Here is a 21,136-nt window from a genome sequence, read left to right on the forward strand (position 1 = left end):
AGGGTGGGCAGTATGACCAAAATCTTATATCATTATACAAGTAATTTTGCATTGCAGTAATAGTACTGTTAAAATCACTTTATAGTTACACATTGAATATACATTTTTTGTTTAAACATTTTGGAGTCCATGCCAGCTCAAGCGCATTCTGTCATTAAAGGAAATGGGGACATTCCAAATATTAAAAAAGTCATGTTAATTTTGCATTACAATTTGCACTTAAAAAGCATTGATAATAGAATTGGTCCTACTTTATATTAGGTGTTTTTAACTACAACTGTATGTACTACCATTAAAATATGTACAATACAATGTACATATTACAATGTACATATTGGATTGGTGGTGGTGTAGTGGTCTAAGCACATAACTGGTAATCTGGTAATCAGAAGGATGCTGGTTCGATCCCCACAGCCACCACCATTGTGTCCTTTAGTAAGACACTTAACTCCAGGTTGCTCCGGGGGGATTGTCCCTGTAATAAGTAAGTCGCTTTGGATAAAAGCGTCTGCCAAATGCATAAAAATGTAAATGTAAAATGTAAAAAATATTGTGTAACTAATTTTATGTCTCCAAAATTCTCTAAAGACTCACATTTGCTGCTACTTAGGTTGAGGTACGTTTACTGTAGGTTTTGGGGTAGGATTAGGGGTAAGGATAACAGATGCAATTAAATGCAGGTACTTTAAATGAAAGTACAATGCAACAATACATATATACATAATAAGTACACTGTATCAAATGCTTAAGTACATAGTAGTTAAAGACAACTTATATAAAGTCCACACCATTTATAATGAAAACAAATTCTATTAAATGAAATGCAAATATTAGAATCATTTTTACAAGTGAACACTTAAGTGGACTTTTAAACACTTATTTTGTTTTGGACACAAACCAATAGGAAAGAATAATCAAAGAGAATTAATGATAACAATGCAACAGTACAAAAACAGCAAATTCACATTTTAAAGTATAAAACTTGAATTGGAAAAAATATATATATATAATTATTAATGGATGAACAATATATAAAGCGATGTTTCGTGTGTGTGTGTCTCTTTAAAATCAAATGAGCTGCTGCTCCCCGCCCCCATACAATGTTTTGGGACACATTTACTTTTCCACTGCGTCTTCAGTGGCTCTGATGCCGGGAGTACATGAAGACTCTTATGTTCAGAACACTTATGATGCTTATGAAGCTGAGACATTATTCTTCTCACTGTATCTGCTCAAGCGCGGACTGTGTGCAGATCACTGAGGGGATCTACGATAATAGGGTGGAGTCTGTCACCAGTCCTGGGCGAGGCCTGCTCTAACACGACGTCACGTTAGAGCAGAAACGAAAACAGTTCATTTTGACACACTTTTTTTGTTTTTGATTAATAAAAATATAAGAAAGAGGAGTGGGTGGACTTTTAACATTGTAGGGTGGTTGTGTACGCACACTGCCGACTCACATTTATGTACAAACACCATGTAAAAGTGAATTTTGCATAATAGGTCCCCTTTAAATAATGCTGTGGATATTCTGCTGTATAAACAGCATAGCAGAATCTCTACCATTTGACATATTTCTACCATCATGCAATAAATACAGTACCGTCATACCACCCAGCCCTAGAGAATATCATATACCCTGTTTGCAGAGGAGAAATGAGAGTTTATTTTTGATATATTTGTATGTATTTTTATATTTTATATATTTTAGGTATACCATGGAAAACAAAAGGGGAGAAATGAGAGGTGGCATGGAGGGAAGATATTAAGCTGATGTGGCTGATATTGGACTATTAGTATTATTTCTTAGCACTGTGCACTCTGGGAATCCCAATGAGTACAGTGTGTGTGAAAGATGCTCTACAAGAAAAGCTGCAGACGCATAAAGCAGGCAGCTCCGTTTTTAAGCCTCTCTCTCTTGGTCTCTCTCTCTCTCTCTATCTATCTGTCTGTCTCTCTTGTGTTGAAATCCTGGAGGAGGAGTGTTACTCTTTCATGTTCGCTTAAAGGGATAGTCCACACGACAGGCTATGCACACAGGCGTTTCACATGAAAAGAATTGCAAATGTGCCCCAATTCTCAGACGAGTTAAAACTTCCAGCTTCTAATACAGCCACGATAAAGAGTCTTTCCAGGCATGAGAAAGAGAGACAAAGAAAGTACATGTACTGTACATATTGTATTGATACTGACAGACATTCATGTACAAACATATTTCCAGAACCACACATTAACAGAAAAGCAGAGACAATCATACTATTCCAAACCTAGAAAGCTGCCTATGTAGGTAGCATTTGAAGGCATCACAGACATGCACCTGATATAAAGACGGCTTCAAAATGCACCCAGCTGGAAAAATAAACAGACAGCTTAAATCAGCCAAAGGTGGTCAAAATGGTTAAGCTGGACTGTTTTGATGGTTTTAGAGGGGTTTTGGGCACTTATCAGCTGGTCATACTTGGAGACCAGCAGGCTGACCAGTTAATCCAGCTAAACGGCAGCTTGAACAGGCTGGGAGACCAGCTAGACCAACTAAACACCAGCTTAAACCAGCTAAGACCAGAAAACCACATAGGGCCTTTTTACTTTGCCTAAAAATTATGATGAAATTTGTATTTTGCTAAGGTGTTTGTTTGGTGATATTTCTGCTGTTCACACACATCCCTGAAATTTTGGCCGAAGAGAACTCAGGTAGTTGAATAGCGTTAATGATTTATTAAAACTAATCATGGCTGTAGTTTATTTATTCATCTTCTTTATTTATTTCCTCAACAAACACATTTTTAAATGATGCCACGCATAGAATAAAAGCAGGCTAGGGTGCTTTAGTTATCTTAGTTCGTTCTGAGAAAACAATCTGTCTTCTTCCCTATAAACTAGGCTTAAGATACATTTTCAAATACAAGGTGGCAAACAAAGCAAGATAAATATATTAAAAAATATATATTAATACTGAAAAGTATAGATAAATAGAGAGTCTTTTATAAAAATGCACTAATGTATCCAATTTTTGTGTGTACTATTTATTTTATGCTTATAGGAGTATCGCCAGAGACTATTTAGCCTGAGATGGAGCACTTGTATTAAAATGAATAGAAGAAATTGGAACGCCAAATATGGCGGATGTAGAAAATTAAGTCCCGACTTATAGGTAAAAGAGCCAATCACGTTTTAGATACCATCATCACCTGTCAGTCAACTCGACAATGGGTATGTGCATTAGCTGGACCAGCCTGTCCCATCTTTCCACATTCAATTGTGTACATAAAAAACAGCTGACCAGGAGTGTTCCAAAAATGGTCGCAAAATGTTGACTGACTTGCCTTAGTAGGGACTTTGGCATCGCATTGTTAGCTTAGCAACATGACAAGTGATATTTGTTAGTCATGCAGCGTTGTGCCTATGTCTGCCTAGACTGTTTCAAATCAGTCACTTGCAGTGGGTAGAAAAAGTATGTGAACCTATTAGAATTACAAGGTTTTCTGCATAAAATGCAATATCATCATCATCAAAGTCACAAGTACATACATAACACAATGTGCTTAAGCTAAAAACACACAAACAATTATAATCTTTCAATTCTTTACTGAACACATCCCATTAAACATTCACAGTGATGCATAAAAAGTAAGTGAACCCTCATATTTAACAGTTGGTCAATTCTTCATTGGCAGCAATAACCTCAACCAAGCATTGGATTAGACCTGCACAGCCACCCTGATTATTATTTCCCTTGATGATGGCAAGCGGTCCAGGCCCCAAAGCAGCCCCAAATCACGATGCTCCATCCACTGTACTTCACTTTTGGGATGATGTTTTCATGGTCATGGCAAATTTCAGGTGCGCAGCTATATTTTTGGTTGGAAAGCAGCAGCTTCCTTCATGGTGTCCTGTCATGGACACCATGCCGGATTAATGTTTTCCATATAGAGGACTAATAAACAGAGATGTTAACCAGTTCCAATGATCCTTTCCAGTCTTTAGCTATAACTCTAGGGTTCTTTTTTAACTCATTGAGCATTCTGCAGTGTGCCCTTTGAGAAATCTTGGCTGGACGGCCACTTCTAGGGAGAGTAGCTACAGTACCAAATCATCTCCATTTATAGACAATTTGTCTAACGGTGAATAGATGAACATCTAATCTCTTTTAGATAACTCTGTACCCCTTTCCAGCTTTGTGCAAAGCAACAATTCTTGATCGTAGAAGGCATGGTCCACGTCAGCAGATGCTTCTAGTGAATCACAAACTCAAAATGTTTGAGTGCATTTTATAAGTCAAAGTAACTCTAACCCAAAACTCCAATCTCATTTCATTCATTGTATACCAGGTTTGGCAACTTCTGACTCTAATTGGCTTTTATTGACATCATTAGTCTGGGGTTCACTTACTTTTTCCACAGCACTGTGAATGTTTAATGGGATGTGTTCAATAAAGACTTTTATTATAATTGTAAAAGTAAAATTGTAATATTATAATTGTTTGTGTGTTGTTAGTTTAAGCACATTTGGTTTTGTCTATACTTGTGACTTTGATGAATATAAGAAAAACAACTAATTGCAAAGGGTTAAGATACTTTTTCTTGACACTGTATTAGGTTCAATTTTGGTTATGATGCTTACTTAGAAGGCTGCTGCCTATGTACTGTAAGCAGTAGACAGCAAAGCCACTCAATGTTTCGAAACAGAGCCATTGTCCCAAATGATTCTGACCAGATCTTGCTTTAATTCTGGACATGTATATTTATTTTTCTCTGGTTATCTACCTTCATCTTAAAATTTCACAATTTTAAACGAAGAAGCAAACTTTCACTGTTTAGCCGATGAAGAGACAGCCTGAGAGATTAGAATGCAAATTTGCAGTAGATGACATAGAAATATATTAGAGCTTGATGTTTGTGTGGCCTTCTCCTTGAATGTATCATTGCTGTGCTGAGAGTCTATGAGATAAAGAAATACTGAGCCCATTACTCACCTTTACATCGCTCATAGATGCTGTTCATCACCAAGGGTGGCTGAACGCTGGCGTCTGATTGGCTGAGGTGCCCTGCCTGCCCCATACAGCTATCAAAGGATCGATTGAGAATTTGACGTGTTTCCTTGAACTCCTAAGAGAGAAAATGAGAGAAGTCGTGTCACCATATCGATTCTGTTCGTGAATTATGGAAACAGAAGAAGCAAATCTGATCATCAGGATAGGTTAAGACTTTAAAAATGGCAGGGAGATCGTTATGCCCACTCCGACATTCATTACAAGACAAACAGCACACTGAGATTTAGATTTTGGAGGAAGCAAAAGACCAGTAAGATCTGTAAGAACATCTAGTATCTGCTCCCGGAAGTCCTCTTAATTCATCTGATTAGTCTAGCTGTCAAAGGCATGAAGGATTTAAGCCACTCACACAGATGTTACAGATTTTCTGTCTCTTTCCCCCAGAGAGAAAGACAGAATGGTAATTCATTTCATTATCTTGCCCCCCCCCCTGAAGCGCCACTATGAAATATGTTAATTCGATTGGCAGATTTAAAATGCTGGAGAGAGGGTGCAGCACATTAGATGGCACTTCTAATGGCCTGTTCGGATACTGCATATGCTGTCGGCATTTGGTTAACTGTGGATCATTAGAAAAGCAAACTGCTTGCATATATATTGTACATCAAGGTAGGGGTGGGTTTATGTGTGTGTGTGTGTTATTCCCTAGGACAAAATTGAAGATGAGGGGCGACTGCGCTTTTGAGATAGCTACCCCTAAACTGTGGAACAGTTGACCTATTTATATTAGATCAGCATCAACAATACATGATTTTAAAACTAAGGTCAAACATATTTTTAACCTTGGCTTTTAATCAATCCTAGAGGTTGTGCTTTGTATTTCTGTATAATGTGTGTGTGTGTTCTATGTGTATTATCTTGCTATTTTTACCCTTTTGTATTGTACAGCACTTTGGTCGACATCTGTTGTTTTAATTTCTGCTTTATAAATAAATTTGAATTTAATTGAATTGATATTCCCTGAAAACAGCAACCACAGAAGAAAATCAAGGTGTCATAGCTTCTGTGGGATGCTGGAAGCCTTTTTAGCATTTGTTGTTGTTGTTGTTGAAACATTTATGTTTTAATGTTCAGATTTTATTTTATTTCGCCCGATGTTAGCTGGGATAGGCTCCAGCCCCCCGCGACCCTGTACACAGGATAAGCGGTTGACGATGGATGGATGGATGGATGTTCAGATTTTGGCTGAGGTGAATTATGAATTGTGATGCATGCCACAAAATCCATACGTTTTCTTGTGTCTCAAAATGACAATTTTTAACATGCAGCTCGGATACCCTCAGATTTCTGTAGTGATTGAACTGACTGACTGGAGGTGTGTTTGTAGAAGAAACAGTGGAAAACAGAGTTTTTCCTTGCTTTTAAAAAAATATATATTACATTTATGCACACTTTAACATTGAAAATGCAAAGATAAACTGCAAAAATTGGTCATTCAGAGCTCTAATGGCACTGACATGAGATCCATGAACACATTTAAATATAAGATTTTCGCAGGTTTCAATAATAGTGTAGTACTTTTACCCAAAATAAGAGCAGATATGTAAAGAGTCTATAAAATGATTGTACATTAGGACTGGGTATCACCAGCCACCTCACGATACAATACGTATTGCGATACACATCACGATTAGATATATCACGATATATTACGATATCATGATTCGATTTTGCTTGATTTGCTTAACTGAATAATTTAAATGAATTTGGGTATATTTCAGTTATAATGCCCATTTAGCTTACATAGATTATGATAGCAATTCTCTTTCAGCTAATGCTGTTATTCATCATACAGGGGACCTTCTAACTTATTAAATTACAGACATACAGAATCAATTTTACAAATTGTATTTTATCATTATTTTGTTTATCATTTTGGTGACATTTTAGTTTTTTTTTAATATGTAGTCCATGATTTACATCAATAAATATGATGTACTGAAATTGCATATATTGCATATACATGATATATTTTTTCATGTTTGTTGTTTACATGCCTAATTTGTACTATTTACAAGTATTTACTTTGATTTGTAGAACAAGTGCTAAAATGGTAGAGTCTCTTTAAGAGCTGTGAGAGGGACTTTAACAGTAGTGTTTGTTTGGTCGAATGGCTTCTTTACAGCATCCATGTTGTGTGATTAAAAACACATGTTTCTTTTGTTGTTTTAATAAAAAGACTGTAGAGAACAGAAAGGATATTAAAGAAGACATTATTAAACAACAAATGGTTTGCTTGAATCTAGTCTTTGGACTCAGTAAAAACTTTTACTCTCAGCACACAGTGAAAAGATCTCGGGTCTGAACTTCTATGCCACTACACCACTCAAACACTGGTCAGTGAAAAAAAAAATAGCGTCCAGTGGGTAATCACAGACATATTTTGTAGCAAATGGGAAGTATTTATGCACTTCTGATTGCTGGGAATTGCAGATAGAAAGAAAGAGCAATCTTTGTATTTGAAAAATCAACACTGGGATAGTACAAATGAAGATTAAGTAGACAATGAATATTTTAATCCAAACGTGTGAGAGAGGCCCATCGTGTATGTGAGAGAATCTGTGAATCCTGCTAGATCAGTTTCAGCCTCTTTTGTGCCTCATAGTAGCATCTCAGACTGCACTAAAAATATCACAATATATCATGATACATGGATCTAGGTATCGATACAATATTGTGAGAAAAATTATCGCAAAATATCAATATTTAATTGTATTGACACAGCCCTACTGTCCATGTTTACATACCAATGCCCATTCAGTATTCAGCAACTTAAGGACGTCCTGAACAGTGTAAACAGGACTTAAGCCAATCATAACAAAGAACATTTACATATAGAAGTCTACAGCAACAAAACTAGCCTGTTAAATAGTAAGAGTCAGAGAGAGGGTGGAAAGTGGTTGTGTAAAACTAAATTACAACTGATTATTTTGGTGTAGAAAATGGTAGAATGTATATTTAAACAGCAGTAGGAACAGGACTATGGAGGGGATGGCCCGGAAGGGAAGCGAACCCAGGATGCCAAGAGAAGAAGCAGTGGTGGGGATTAAAAAGATTACAGAAGGGAATCAATGAAGATTCCCCAGCCAACTTTCCCATTTCCGTTTTAATATTTATCAGAAAAAAGAGGGAGACAGCTTGCAATTTTCCAAATAGGATGAGATTTAAAAAATTTAGGTGAATCAATATATAAAAAAGTCAAGAGTGGGAAGAGTAAAAGGTGTAAAGTGTTTTAGGAAGAGGTGCCTCTTACTAGTAAATAACATCCTCACTGCTAGACAAATTCATGTTCAAGTTCAATGCTGTCACCCTATCTGAGATACTCATTGATTTCTTCCAGATAAATACTGTTTTGAAAGTAATTATGAAATAAATAAAAAAAAGTTAAATATCTAATATATAATTAAAAAGATAAAAAAGATGAATAGCATTGAAGCCTTCAATAGCTTAAATGCAGCTTTTTGTTGGTAGCTTATAGTGCAGCTAACTACTTTATCGCAAGGGTAGCTTTATTGTAGTAAAATTCATACAAATTAATAGTAGCATGTAGCTTGAAAAGCTAGTTTGTTTGGATAACGGTCTCACTGTGTTTGTGTTCTTGTTGTAGGCTTTTAGCAAAAAGAGGTCGACAAGGTTTTCACATTTCATTAACAGGCATGCAAAAGACCACAGGTTGAGTGTAACACAAAAAGTCTCTGGTCAGAAGATGAAAGGTATTGCATTTCCCACAGCCTCTCTCTCCATCTTCAGACACTGCTCTCAATGTCTGACAGCCTCATCCACACCTCTCTGCTCGAGGGTCTATCCACAAAAGCTCCACTTATGTCTTAATCAATCTCACAAAGAATACAATTCAGCCTGCTGTTTAAGACAAAAGTAGCCTGGCAGGTCTGTGAGACCCCCCGAGGCAGCAGAGCAAACCTCCTAGCACTTCTCTGGCACAAGAGAAACATGAAAAAGTCTTGAGGGCACAGATTGGGTGGGCTCTCCCTGGCAACTTTTCATTATTAATACCCAGGCTGTAATGAGATTATGACAGATCTATTTAGATGGCTGTCTCAGATAAATTGTGAGATGTATTGATTGGATCAGGCTGCGGAATAACGTGCCTTTATTCTGTAGAGAGGAGATTTCCAAAAACAAACAAACAAATAAACAAACCAACCAACCATCCTTTGATATGAATATTTATATATATATTAAAACAACCAATGAAACAGAGGAACAACCAATTCACCCAAACAGCTACCAAGAAGATTGTGTTTTATGTAAATCAAGTTAAAAATAATGGGGGCATATTTTCCAAACAGTTTTACACAAATAAACACAAAGAATGAGAATAATACTTTTTTATTTATTTGCACTATGTGGCATGGGGGGGTGTGGTCATGTGTCCATCTGCAGGAGAGGGAAAGCGGTAATGCTCGTCACCTGGGCTATAATTACTCTAACACCTGTCTCTCATTATAGTGATAACGGAGGGAGACCTGATAAGGCCTGCCAGAGTGTCAGAGTGGGAGAGACTGACACACATGGAGCTGTTTGTGGGTTTCGTCCTGTTGTTATGTAGCAGTTCAGTGTTTAAAATGATTATTAAAGTCTTAAGTGTTAAACACTGAACTGCAGCAAAACAACAGGACGACACACACACAGCTCTCTCCTTATCAGGTCTCCCTCCGCCATCGCTATAATGAGAGACAGGTGTTAGAGTAATTACAGCCCAGGTGACGTGCCTTACCACTTTCCCTCACCTCCAGACAGACACCTGACCACACCCCCATGCCACAGACTAATATAAAAATACATATTAATTATCAGTAAAATGTACCTATATAATATTTATACAATAACATTTTATTATATGAAAAATGTCACATGGAGACATGTTTAAACAATGGCAAAAGAATTTTAATCAAATCTTATTATTTAAATTTACCAACTGTAACTCTACTGTAATGCTTTTAAAACATCAATCTTAGCACTCTCATGTTTGTGAGTCGCATGGCCAGTTTAATCAGTCTTCAGAAAACTTCAAGGCCAAATAAAAAGCATATTAATATTATTGTAAAATTCAAAATGATGCTCATTTTTACATTAAAATCATTGTGATTCAATATATTGACCAGCTACAAGGTACCATATCCCAAAAAAATTGTCTTCTGTTTTTATGATTTCTCTCTTGCTACAGTTGACGTTTTCCAAAGTTGGCCAAAACTGAATTGGGATTGAGTGTAAAGCTGGTCTTTGATGTCTCTAAGAAAGTGCCCATAATTAGTGAAATTACAGTAGGTCAGGAGACATGGATGCAATTATGATCCAAGCAAGATCCAAGCAAGAACACAAGAGTATGATGTACTCCCAGAAGCTCAGTAAGACTCAGGAGAACAGGGTAAAGTAGAGAAAAGGTATATATAAAAATAAATAAATGCATTTCCCTTACAAACAATGAGAAACTTGCTCAAGGGCAGAAGATAACTTTTTGAGCCGTATTAATTAGAGCTGAAGAAAATCACACAACTAGAATTGTCTGAAATTCATTAAGATCCTACGAACCACATAATATAAAAGAGCAAAAGCTTCAACATTACGTCCTCTTAGAGCCTTGTGGCTGTAGACTAATCTTCCCTTTATTACTGGATAAAGCTCTTATTTGTGGTACTAAAAGCATGCCGAGTAATATTTCAGCATCAGTCCACTGTGAGTTTCACCTCAGGACGAAACTTTAATTTTCCTGAATTTGGCTTGAATGATCTATTGATTTGAACCCAGTGACAAGCTCTTGGGTCCCATACAAAGTCTCCTAACACACAATCTGTCCCCCATCCGTTCATGCTTTTCTCCATCCATCCATCCACCAACTAGCATGTCACCCTCCAACTCACCTACACACAAGGGTCAATAGCTTCCCATCAGCCCTGACTCCATTCTACGCCCCATCAACAGCCATGACGGGGGCGTCCAAAGTCATAAAGCATAATGAACATGAATCTTTATTTTATGAGAACAATAACACCACTGCCTTGCCAGCCAACCGCTCCCAGCCTGTCAGTCCTCACAAAGTGCCCCAATAACCATCAATCCATATGTCCAGAGGAACTGGTCCATTATGTAGCATAATTACACACCACTTTGGAGCGGTTGAAGGCCTTTGGGTGGAGTATGTCAGCACGTGTGTGTGAGATAAAGAAGGGAATACTGGGGTGAGCATATGGCTGCTCTCAAACCCAGGTGCAGGGGAGGGGAAAAGGCTAAAACATCCTGCTGAGGCAAATTCCACCAGCACTAGCAGAGAAAAAAAATGGAGAACAAACATTTGTCTGCATACGGTCAATTAAATGAAACCCCAGTAAGTTTCTGTCCTGTAATTTGATTGGACAAGCATAGTTCAAAGAGCACTGATATTTAGTATAGCAGCACTGGGAAGTTTTACTCTTTGAATCACTACACTTGTTCAAGTTCGCTTGATTACAGCTTGGCGACACGCAATAGTGGAATGCGCTTTGGCTTCTTTTGGAACTATTTTCATTGGTGGAGCAAAACTAAATGTAATAGGTGACCACAGTGTATCTAATGCTTCACTATTTGTATCACTCCACTTCTCTGTGCTTGTGGCTTTCCAAATAGAGATGGGGATTTTGATTAAATATTCGTTAATTCACTGATTCATTCAGTGACCATTTTTGGAGTAGGTAGGTGTCGATAAATGAGTCATTCAATGATTGACTCACGTTTTCGTTAAAAACAGAGTCGCTCACAAGACTCACCACTCAAACAATAGAACAGGAAATGTTTTCTTCACTTAAAATATTAGTTCAAAAACACTGAGCAATGCAGAAAATGCAGTTGTACTTGATGTTTTGGTCTCTTTTGGGACTATTTTTGCTTATGTACAATGCACAAACTAACTGGGGAAAATTTTGTCTGAAATTCAAGTTACTCAATATACTTTACGTTTGTTGAACTGTTGCAAAAAAACAACAACACACTCGCAATCCTGAGTCTATACCAGATTATGTGAGTGGAATGGAAGTGTAGCGGCATGATTTTGCATGGAGCGAGGAGCGGGTTTTTAAAAAAATCGGAGAGTCGTTGTTTTAGCTCGCTCTAACAGCACTCCACTAATGCTAGATCACGGGCACAGCACCAGTTAACGGCGCTTAATGCAGTAATTCACATGATAATTTGTTCACACGCGGAGAGAAAATCTGAACGTCATCAATACATACATGTACATCACTCCCCTATTAAATATTTTGAATAATCATATCATCATTCTAATCAAATGCATCTTAATCTTAACTGTAGGCTATTATGTCCAGCATTAAATAGAATTAAACTTTTAACTACCTAAAACACCAATTGAACTAATCAATATGTTAATGTTGCATAGTTTGACTTTAATCGATTGCAATCTGAATTTATTTTAGTGCCGTGGGCTAATTTATGCATTATACATTTGCAGATTAAGAAGCTCAGCAAACGTGAACAGAGAGAGGTAGATTTAAAATCTTAAAAAAATTCAAAAGCTAATATTTTTAAAAGTCATCTCTGCATTAGACATATACTGTAGTTTTGATAGTCTTATCTAATTATGATTAAAAATATTTTTTTCATTCACAGAATTATAGGGCAAGGATAATTAAAAGTGCAATAATAGGCAATAATTAGGCAATAATACATAGGTTTAATTTAATGCTTTTGTAATGTTTTTTATTTTTTTTTTATCTAGTGATTTATTTATTGATCAGACCCAGAGAATGCTGCCGACATGTTTCAAAGGTAATCGATAAAAACAATTAAATTTACTCTTTGGCTAATGTTAGTGTTCCAATAAAGCACATTGTAGCTTTTCTTCTAGTATTGTGTATTTATTTTTCATTTTAATGTGCTATATTTAAGTTTGACAACAAGCGTTTGAAACGGGTACTACAGTCCAAATTCCAAATATTGGAGAGTAGTCTGCCCCGCACTAGACTCGAAGCTCATGCGGGTTGCCAGAATGTTTATATGCAAATCAGCCAACTCAGGATCCATTTTAAAGGATTTCTGGGCTTTAAGGTGTCTCCATCTTCCAAAGGCATCTCCAATATGTATCCTTGTTTTACTACGCCTCTGGTCATGGGGGTTTTTAAGATGGATGGTGAGGCTTTTTAGGTCGGGTGGAATCTGTTATCTCTGATCTAGTTTGTTTTCTGACTTCCATGGCAGAAGCACACGGTGTTGTACTATTGGTAAGTGGGCAGTGGGCGGGATCACACAGGCCAAAAAATTAACAGAAATTCCGGCCCGGAATGGAAACTTCAAAGTAGAATATACTGGCTGTAGCATTGTTATCGGAGAATCCAGTATTTCAACTTGGCATGTTTCCTAATTCTCCAATGACATATTATGGTCATTTTATGATTTAGTACAGTAAAAATATTACATATAGCACCTTTATTACACCTTCTGCATGGAAGGTTGTGATATTTAAAAGCATGCTGAAATAACTTTACAGTGGAGAGGTAGTATAATTTTGTCATGGAGCGAACATGGAGTGGGGTTTCTCTAATCCCGGAGCATGGAGCGAGCGAGGAGAGGAAAATGGAGAACCCGAAGTGGAGCAGGAGCAGAGTGATTAAAAAATGCTTTGTGCGTGGAGAGGAAATTGTTGCCGCTCCACTTCACTCACATACTCTGGTCTATACTATCATGTCAGGCTGGATGGGCAGGTCAAATAAACAGAGCAATTTTGTTAAGCACTACAGAGCCACAGTGTTTTGGGAAAATCAACCTACTATTGGCCTACTTATAGTTAAGTCTACATAATAAGATGGAATAAGAGAAAGTACATCAGCTTTAGACTAGATGAAAGAGAATGAGCAACTACACAGAGTATTCATCTCTTCACTTTCAATCCATTCATAGGTGTAACACTCTACAGTGCAGCTCCATGCTCACAGACAAGCAATGTGCACTTCAGGAGAAAAACGTATCATGTGGCCTGAAAAGCATATAGAAACACCATTGCGGTGGCATGCAGTAATATCATTTTCCAAAGAGGCAGAGCATTAACCTCAGTCAAGGAGAATCTCAGTCGGCTTGTGGGAAGAAACAAGTAATCTTTGTGAATATGCAGAACACCTGTGACTGAGCTACTTGTTGAAACTGTTTTAAAGACAAATGAGAGATGGTTGAAGCCTCGCTGGAAAAACAAGATCCTGCCAGGTTAAGGTGGTCTAGCTGGTCACCAGTTCAACTTGTGTTTTGTAAGATGGTAGAGCAGCTTGACCAGGTCCCCACAAACATAGCCAAGATGGTCTACCAGTCCCAACCAGTTCAACTCAGAAACACTAGCTTGTAATCCAGCTGATCTGCCAATTGAACCAGCTTGGACCCGATAGGAACAACATAAAAACAGATACCATCAAGAGTCTGGTTTTAGCTGGTTATTTCAAATTAAAAAAGAAAGAGAAAAGAGTTCTGGGATCAAAGCAAATAGACATTCAGAGGAAAGTGCAGTACATGTACCTGGTTAGATGGTAGTAGGGCACGGAGTACTACAAGTTGGATCATTCCTCTCAGGTTTCCTTCCATGGACATGGATCTCCGCAGGGTCTCCATGGCCTCATGGTTGGACTTCCCCAACAGTGACTCACCATTGACGGCAATAAGCTGGTCATTGATGCGTAGATGCCCATCCTAAGCAAAAAATTATTTTGATTTAGTACCACAAGACCACAGCTGGTGGTTTTGCCTTAATTTGTTTTTAGCAAATTTCACACAATTTCACAACAGAACAGCCCAATGAACTGAAGGAAAATGAAATTAAGGAAAATCCCTGTGGTGCAACCTTGCTCAAGGGCACAACGGTGAAGGCTGATGGCTTGGTTCTTGCAGGGATCAAACCAGAAACCTTCCAGTAACCAGCTCTGATCTTCAACCATTACACCACATCAAGGCATTTGGATTTGTGTGGCTTTTATCTTTAACTCTGTATATGGGTTCCATCGAAAGTACCTGGCAATGTCCTACTTTCTACACATCTCTGCTGTATTTTCTTCATATTCTACAAAAATTAGCGGCTTTCCACAGGCGTATTATGCTCAGTTAAGCCTATAGGGGCCTGCTGTCAAGGAGTACATTCCCCAAAATACAACATCTCGGTCTCTCTGGTACTGTATAAGCACATTATAAGACATGCATATTACATGGCATATAAAAAGTTCATTCAAATTAATATTAATTAGAGTATTCACTGCAGAGGCCTCTGATCTGCTTTCTCTAACTCCAGGCAAGAGAGAGAGAGAGAGAGAGAGAGCGCAGATTAAGCAGGAGCTTGCAAAAAAGCCTCAGATATATAAGCAAAAATGCTGAGAGTTAATGGAAAATTGAAAAAATAGTATATTACTGTACTAAAATAGGAGTGTTACTTTAGTTGATGAAAAGCTTCCAGTGGCCCCATTAAGGTTATGGACACTTAAACCACACTGCAAATGTATAAATTATGTTGTATCAGATAACAACATAATAAACCAAGTGGCATCTGGCAACAAATAATACTGGACCTTTTCACAGAACAATTAGAACAATTTTAGTGTCTGCTGGCACCAAGGTAATTTTTGGTGGATATAGCAGGTCAGTTTCCCTCATGTTACCAAAGGTGTCATATGTATGACAACCAGACAGTGTCAAAATATCTTAATTTTGAACAGTGCATCAGTGTTTTATGATTCAAATCCTAACAAATATGTGTGTGTGTGTGTGTGTGTGTGTGTGTGTGTGTGTGTGTGTGTAATGTTTTACTTTAAGACTGTTTTGCTGTGCTATCTATCGTTAAACTAGTTGGGGCACTCAAACAAACAAAGCAATTATAATGACACATAGCCACTGTGTTTATACTTTTTGAGGAAATAAACAAACAAATGGCTTGCTTGTAATTGTCGCTGCATTAGAAATAGACACATAAGCTTTAAAATAAATGCTACTTGGTTTGATCATTTGTTATCTAATGCAATGGCATTCAATAATTTAGTTTTCAATTAGTAGTTAATTTAATTTTTGGCTTAAGTGTCCAAATAATTATTGGGGCTACAATAAGTACATTAAATACATTCAAAATACCTGATACAGAAAAAAACTGAATGTTTTGGCCTGAATTGACTCTATAAGATTTGTCACTCTGTGGAGACCTAACAGAGACAATGAGAAAGTCTATGGCTTGATAGAACTTTCTGTCCGCATTTACCACCTAAAAGTTGTAACAGAGTACCTCCACATGGTTAAACAGAGTTAACTGAGATTACACACCCACACATTCTCTGAAAGCCGTTCACAACATCTCTCGGACTAACCTGGTTGGCCTGATAGAAATGATGGAAGCACATGAGCCCTGAAAGTGTGATCTGCTTTGCTTCGTGTTAATGCAGGAGATTGGCTTTCATTACTGAGGTCTTTGGGTGAAAAGATGTCCTGTCCTCAATACACTAGGAGTCACAGAGAATTACGGATCTTTATTACAGTATAATCTAATTTTCAAACTTGATTCTGGGGAATCAAATAATCCATCTCTGTCTGCAAGTTATGGTACTATTTTAACATGAGCACATCTGTCTCACATTCTATTTACTTTAACCTCCACCTCCACTTTAGGAATGGGTAATACGTAATGTGAAACAGTAGTTTCAACCAGTGAAGATTTGCTATGGTGTTTATACTGTTTATGGATATACACTGAACATTATGACCACCTGCCTAATGTGCTGCTGGTCCTCCAAGTGCCACTAAAACAACACTGACCTGCTGAGGCATGGACTCTACAAGACCCCTGAACGTGTCCTGCGGTATCTGGCACCAAGACATTAGCAGCAGATCCTTAAAGTCCTGTAAATTGTGAGGTGGAGCCGCCATGGATCTGACTTGTCGGTTCAGAATTTTCCACATATGCTAAATTGGATTGAGATCTGGGGAATTTGGAGGCCAGGGCAACAACTTGAACTCTTCATCATGTTCCTCAAACCATTTCTGAACAATGTGTGCAGTGTGGCAGGGCGCATTATCATGCTGAAAGGGGCTACTGCCATCAGGGAATACTACTGCCATGAAGGGGCACACCTGGTCTGCAACGATATTTAGGTAGGTGGCACATGTCAAATCGACGTCCACATGAATGGCCGGACACAGGGTTTCCCTGCAGAACATTGCCCAGCATTACACTTCCTCCGCTGACTTGCCGTCTTCTAGCAGTGCATCTTGGTGCCATCACTTCCCCAGGTAAATGGTGCACACATACATGGGCGTCCATGTGATGTAAAAGAAAACGGGACTCATCGAACCATGCAACCTACTTCCTCTACGCCAAATTCCAGTTCTGACTCTTGGGTGCCCATTGTAGGCACTTTAGACGGTGGACATGCATCATCATGGGCACTCTGACCGGTCTGCGGCTACTCAGCCCAATATGCAGCATGATGCGATGCAATGTGTATTGTGAAACATTCCTCCTGTAAACATCATTAAAATGTTCTGTGACTTCTGCCACAGTAGACCTTCTGTTAGTTTGGACCAGATGAGATAGCCTTCATGCACTGATGAGCCTTGGGCGCCCAACACCCTGTCGCCGTATGTGGTATGTCCTTCTTCGGTAGGTACTCACCACTGCTGACCTGGAGCACCCCACAAGCCTTGTTGTTTCAGAGATGCTCTGACCCAGTCATCTGGGCATAACAATTTGGCTCTTGTCAAAGTCGCTCAGGTCTTTACTCCTGCCCATTTCTCCTGCATTCAACACATTGACTATGAGAGCTGATTGTTCGCTTACCATCTAATCTACCCAGACCTTGACAGGCCTTTTTAGGAGATGATCAATGTTATCCGCTTCACCTGAGAGTGGTTATAATGTTTTGGATCATCCGTGTACTGTGAAGCTTTTTTTGTGCTGATGCCAGACTTATCATTAATTTATGAATAATAAAGATAAATTTAGGTGAGATGAAGTATCTTTAATTTGTGACATATTTTCAGAGGATTATATATATATATATATATATATATATATATATATATATATATATATATATATAAAAAGCTATTACAGCATGATTATTTGAAATATCAAAAAAGCTGAATTCGGAGCAAACTAACTTTATTTTTATGTATACTATTACAGTGATAACATTTATGTTATTACATTTCGGCCACAATGCTCACCAACTCTACTTTCCTTCATTACAGTGCTTGCAAGGCAAAATTATTTAAGCCAGTTGATGGCTATTCTGAATAACAGTGGAGATGAAACTGAAGGTGGTGAATAAATAGCAGGAAATGGGGTATTGATTCAGATCACAATGTTCTTTGTAAATTAGAGGAATCACACAGGCCAGTCTTTTATGAATCATGCCTGACAAGAGGCAATTCATGCAGGGAAATGTTTTTTTAGGGCATATTGGGAACCAAGTTGGAGATATCTGAGTTAACAATTAGCGATCGACTGATTTGGGGCCACAAAATTGCTGAAATTACATCAGCATTTTATTTTATACAAAAGTTACTCAATTCAATTGCAAATATTTGAAAACTAAAAACAAGAAAACATCAATTGATGGCAGTTGGTAGATTTAGGAACTGACATAAGAGAAAACAAACACCTCAATGGCTAATTGTGTCCTGCCTTGCATAGGCAAAATGCAGTAATTCCACATTTTATCAAAACGGAGTTATAAACAAAATCCAGTCTCTTGGTCTCTGATCTGTCCTGTGACAGATGGCTTTGGCTAAAATATGCTCTAATTCTGAGAAAATGCAGTATGAATATTTAATAATTCACATTTGGCTGGAAAACAAACCCCCTCCCTCCCAAATAAGCTTTAAAGCCATTTGCTCACATTCAGTGTTGGCGTAGTTTTTGTGTTTTGGCTTTGTAAGGCAGTACAACAATCAATCAGACTTAAATATTAAGATTGACTATGTCTAATTAGGACACTTTTGGATGTTGCGAACACTATTGTAAGTTTATATCTAATCCAACCACCAAAAATTCACCAGACACATGAAAATGTATTTTTACTGCAACTGAAATCATTCAGAAGTGTTGAAGAGCAGTTGTTCCTTAGCATACAAAGGTGCAAGAGCACGGACAGACTAGAATGAGTTGTATGCGGAAACTGCCTTTTTCTGTTTTGCAAACGCAAGTTAACTTTAAATTTGCAGGAAACTGCTTCATTCACCCTGGCCTCCTCTTGCCTTCCCACTTTGGCTCTTGGGAGAAGACGCATCCCACCCACAGACTTGGGATGCTTCCAACTAATTAACATGGGCTTGGAGAGTTTTTAATTAGCATTAATGTGCTGGAGCTAACACAGGCAGCACTCTACAGTTTCTGCACTCCCTCACACTTTACTGGATGGGGAATTAGGAGCGTGTTACCCAGAGTTCTGCTGTGCTGGAACTCAAGTGTGAGAATGTGGACCGAAGGGGGGCGGGGCCGGGTCGGAATATCACGCGCCCGGTCCCCAATTGGCCTGATGAGGCGCGCGAGGGATAAAGGCGGCCGGTGACGACGGTTCGAGAGAGAGAGAGAGAATTACGGGCATGTCCGTCGTGTGTGTGTGTGTTTGTTTATGCTTTTGGTTTAAGTTTTCATTAAAATTATGAATGTAACACTGTTAAGGATGGGCAACGAGGCGGCGAGAACCGGCTTGTCAACATAAATCATAATTTTAATGAAAACTTAAACCAAAAGCATAAACAAACACACACACGACGGACATGCCGTAATTCTCTCTCTCGAACCATCGTCACCGGCCGCCTTTATCCCTCGTGCGCCTCATCAGGCCGATATTCCGACCCGGCCCCGCCCCCCTCCGCTCCACAGAGAAGTCATGTGTATCACCTTTGCAGTGGCTCCTTCTACCCCTGTCTGAACAGTATGATCTAATGAAGCTTTAGGATGATAGAGAAGCTTTGGATTAAAGTAGTTGTTTTTCTTTCTACACAACCTCTGAAACAAAAAAGCCGCATTTCCAAGCCGCTAAAGGCCCGAAAGCAGAGTGACATGATGCAACTCAAACCCGTATCTTCACAAGTAAACTTCACACACTCACGCATGAATGTGAATACTTTGGGTAGACACACAGATACACAAATCCACACATCTGACAAGTACATTTTCACATGACTGAGCATAGTAGTAGCTGGAAGAATATTGTAGTGACTGGTTCACAAAAAAATCTGTGTGGGCCATTGAGTCATTCTTGTTTAAACATCATGACATTTATCCAGTAGTAGAGAAGGTAAAATCTCAGAGCATAGACTTTTAATACCTTGCAAAAATCCTGCAACAATCCTGAAAAACCTAGATAAAAGGGATAGTTCACCTAAAAATGAAAATGTTGTCATTATTACTCTTAACTCATATTAACCCATATGCTGTTATTTTTCAGTAGAACACTTAAGCATAATTTTTAAAAAGCCACATACAGCTCCTCCCATACAACATCATTTCATGGTGATAATAAAGGTCTATAGGTCTTGTGCTATTTTTTAGGTCTTCTAAAGTCATACAATAGCTTTGTGAGCGAAACAGACCAACATTCATGTCATTTTTATTCGATTTTCCACTTTTGCCAAAGATCACCTATATCCCACATACACATTCAGATTGTTTTTTTTGTGTTTTTTTTTAAATGGTGTGCCAATGTCATTGATACCAAAACAACATTTGTTTTAGTGTGTGTAGTAAACAAACATGATCAGAGATTTCTTAATTCCGGACGTAACACGCAGGCTAGAAGTGAGCTACAGGGGAGGGCAAGATTATCTGTAAATAATGACTTAAATTGCAGCCTGTTCCTCAGAGAAAGTTATCGTTTGGTTTCAAAAGAATATACCACATGAGTTGTATGTCATGATTATGAAATAATTGTCGGATCGTGATTATTTCATTATATAATATGATAAGATATTACATATGATATAATATATGATATGATATAATATATAAAGCATGTAGCGACAAAAGACCATCTTGTATGTGCTATGACCGAGTTGGCAAACGGTGTTAATTAAATTTCTCTGAAGTCATATGGAATAGAGTTAAACTAACTGTTT

At 38.1% G+C, this 21,136-nt stretch overlaps 1 protein-coding gene across 2 annotated transcripts in view; it reads right to left on the reverse strand.

The window, feature by feature from the left end:
- Positions 1 to 21,136, reverse strand: part of pard3bb (par-3 family cell polarity regulator beta b) — a 463,809-nt gene that overhangs the window by 204,831 nt on the left and 237,842 nt on the right. For both annotated transcript variants that reach the window (XM_052143015.1, XM_052143016.1), the window contains 2 exons: positions 14,561 to 14,731; positions 4,973 to 5,105 (listed from right to left, as the gene is read on the reverse strand). In XM_052143015.1, coding sequence (XP_051998975.1) covers positions 4,973 to 5,105; positions 14,561 to 14,731 — 304 coding nt within the window. The remainder of the gene's footprint in view (positions 1 to 4,972; positions 5,106 to 14,560; positions 14,732 to 21,136) is intronic.

Source organism: Xyrauchen texanus, chromosome 14 (assembly GCF_025860055.1).
Source record: "Xyrauchen texanus isolate HMW12.3.18 chromosome 14, RBS_HiC_50CHRs, whole genome shotgun sequence".
NCBI lineage: Eukaryota > Metazoa > Chordata > Actinopteri > Cypriniformes > Catostomidae > Xyrauchen > Xyrauchen texanus.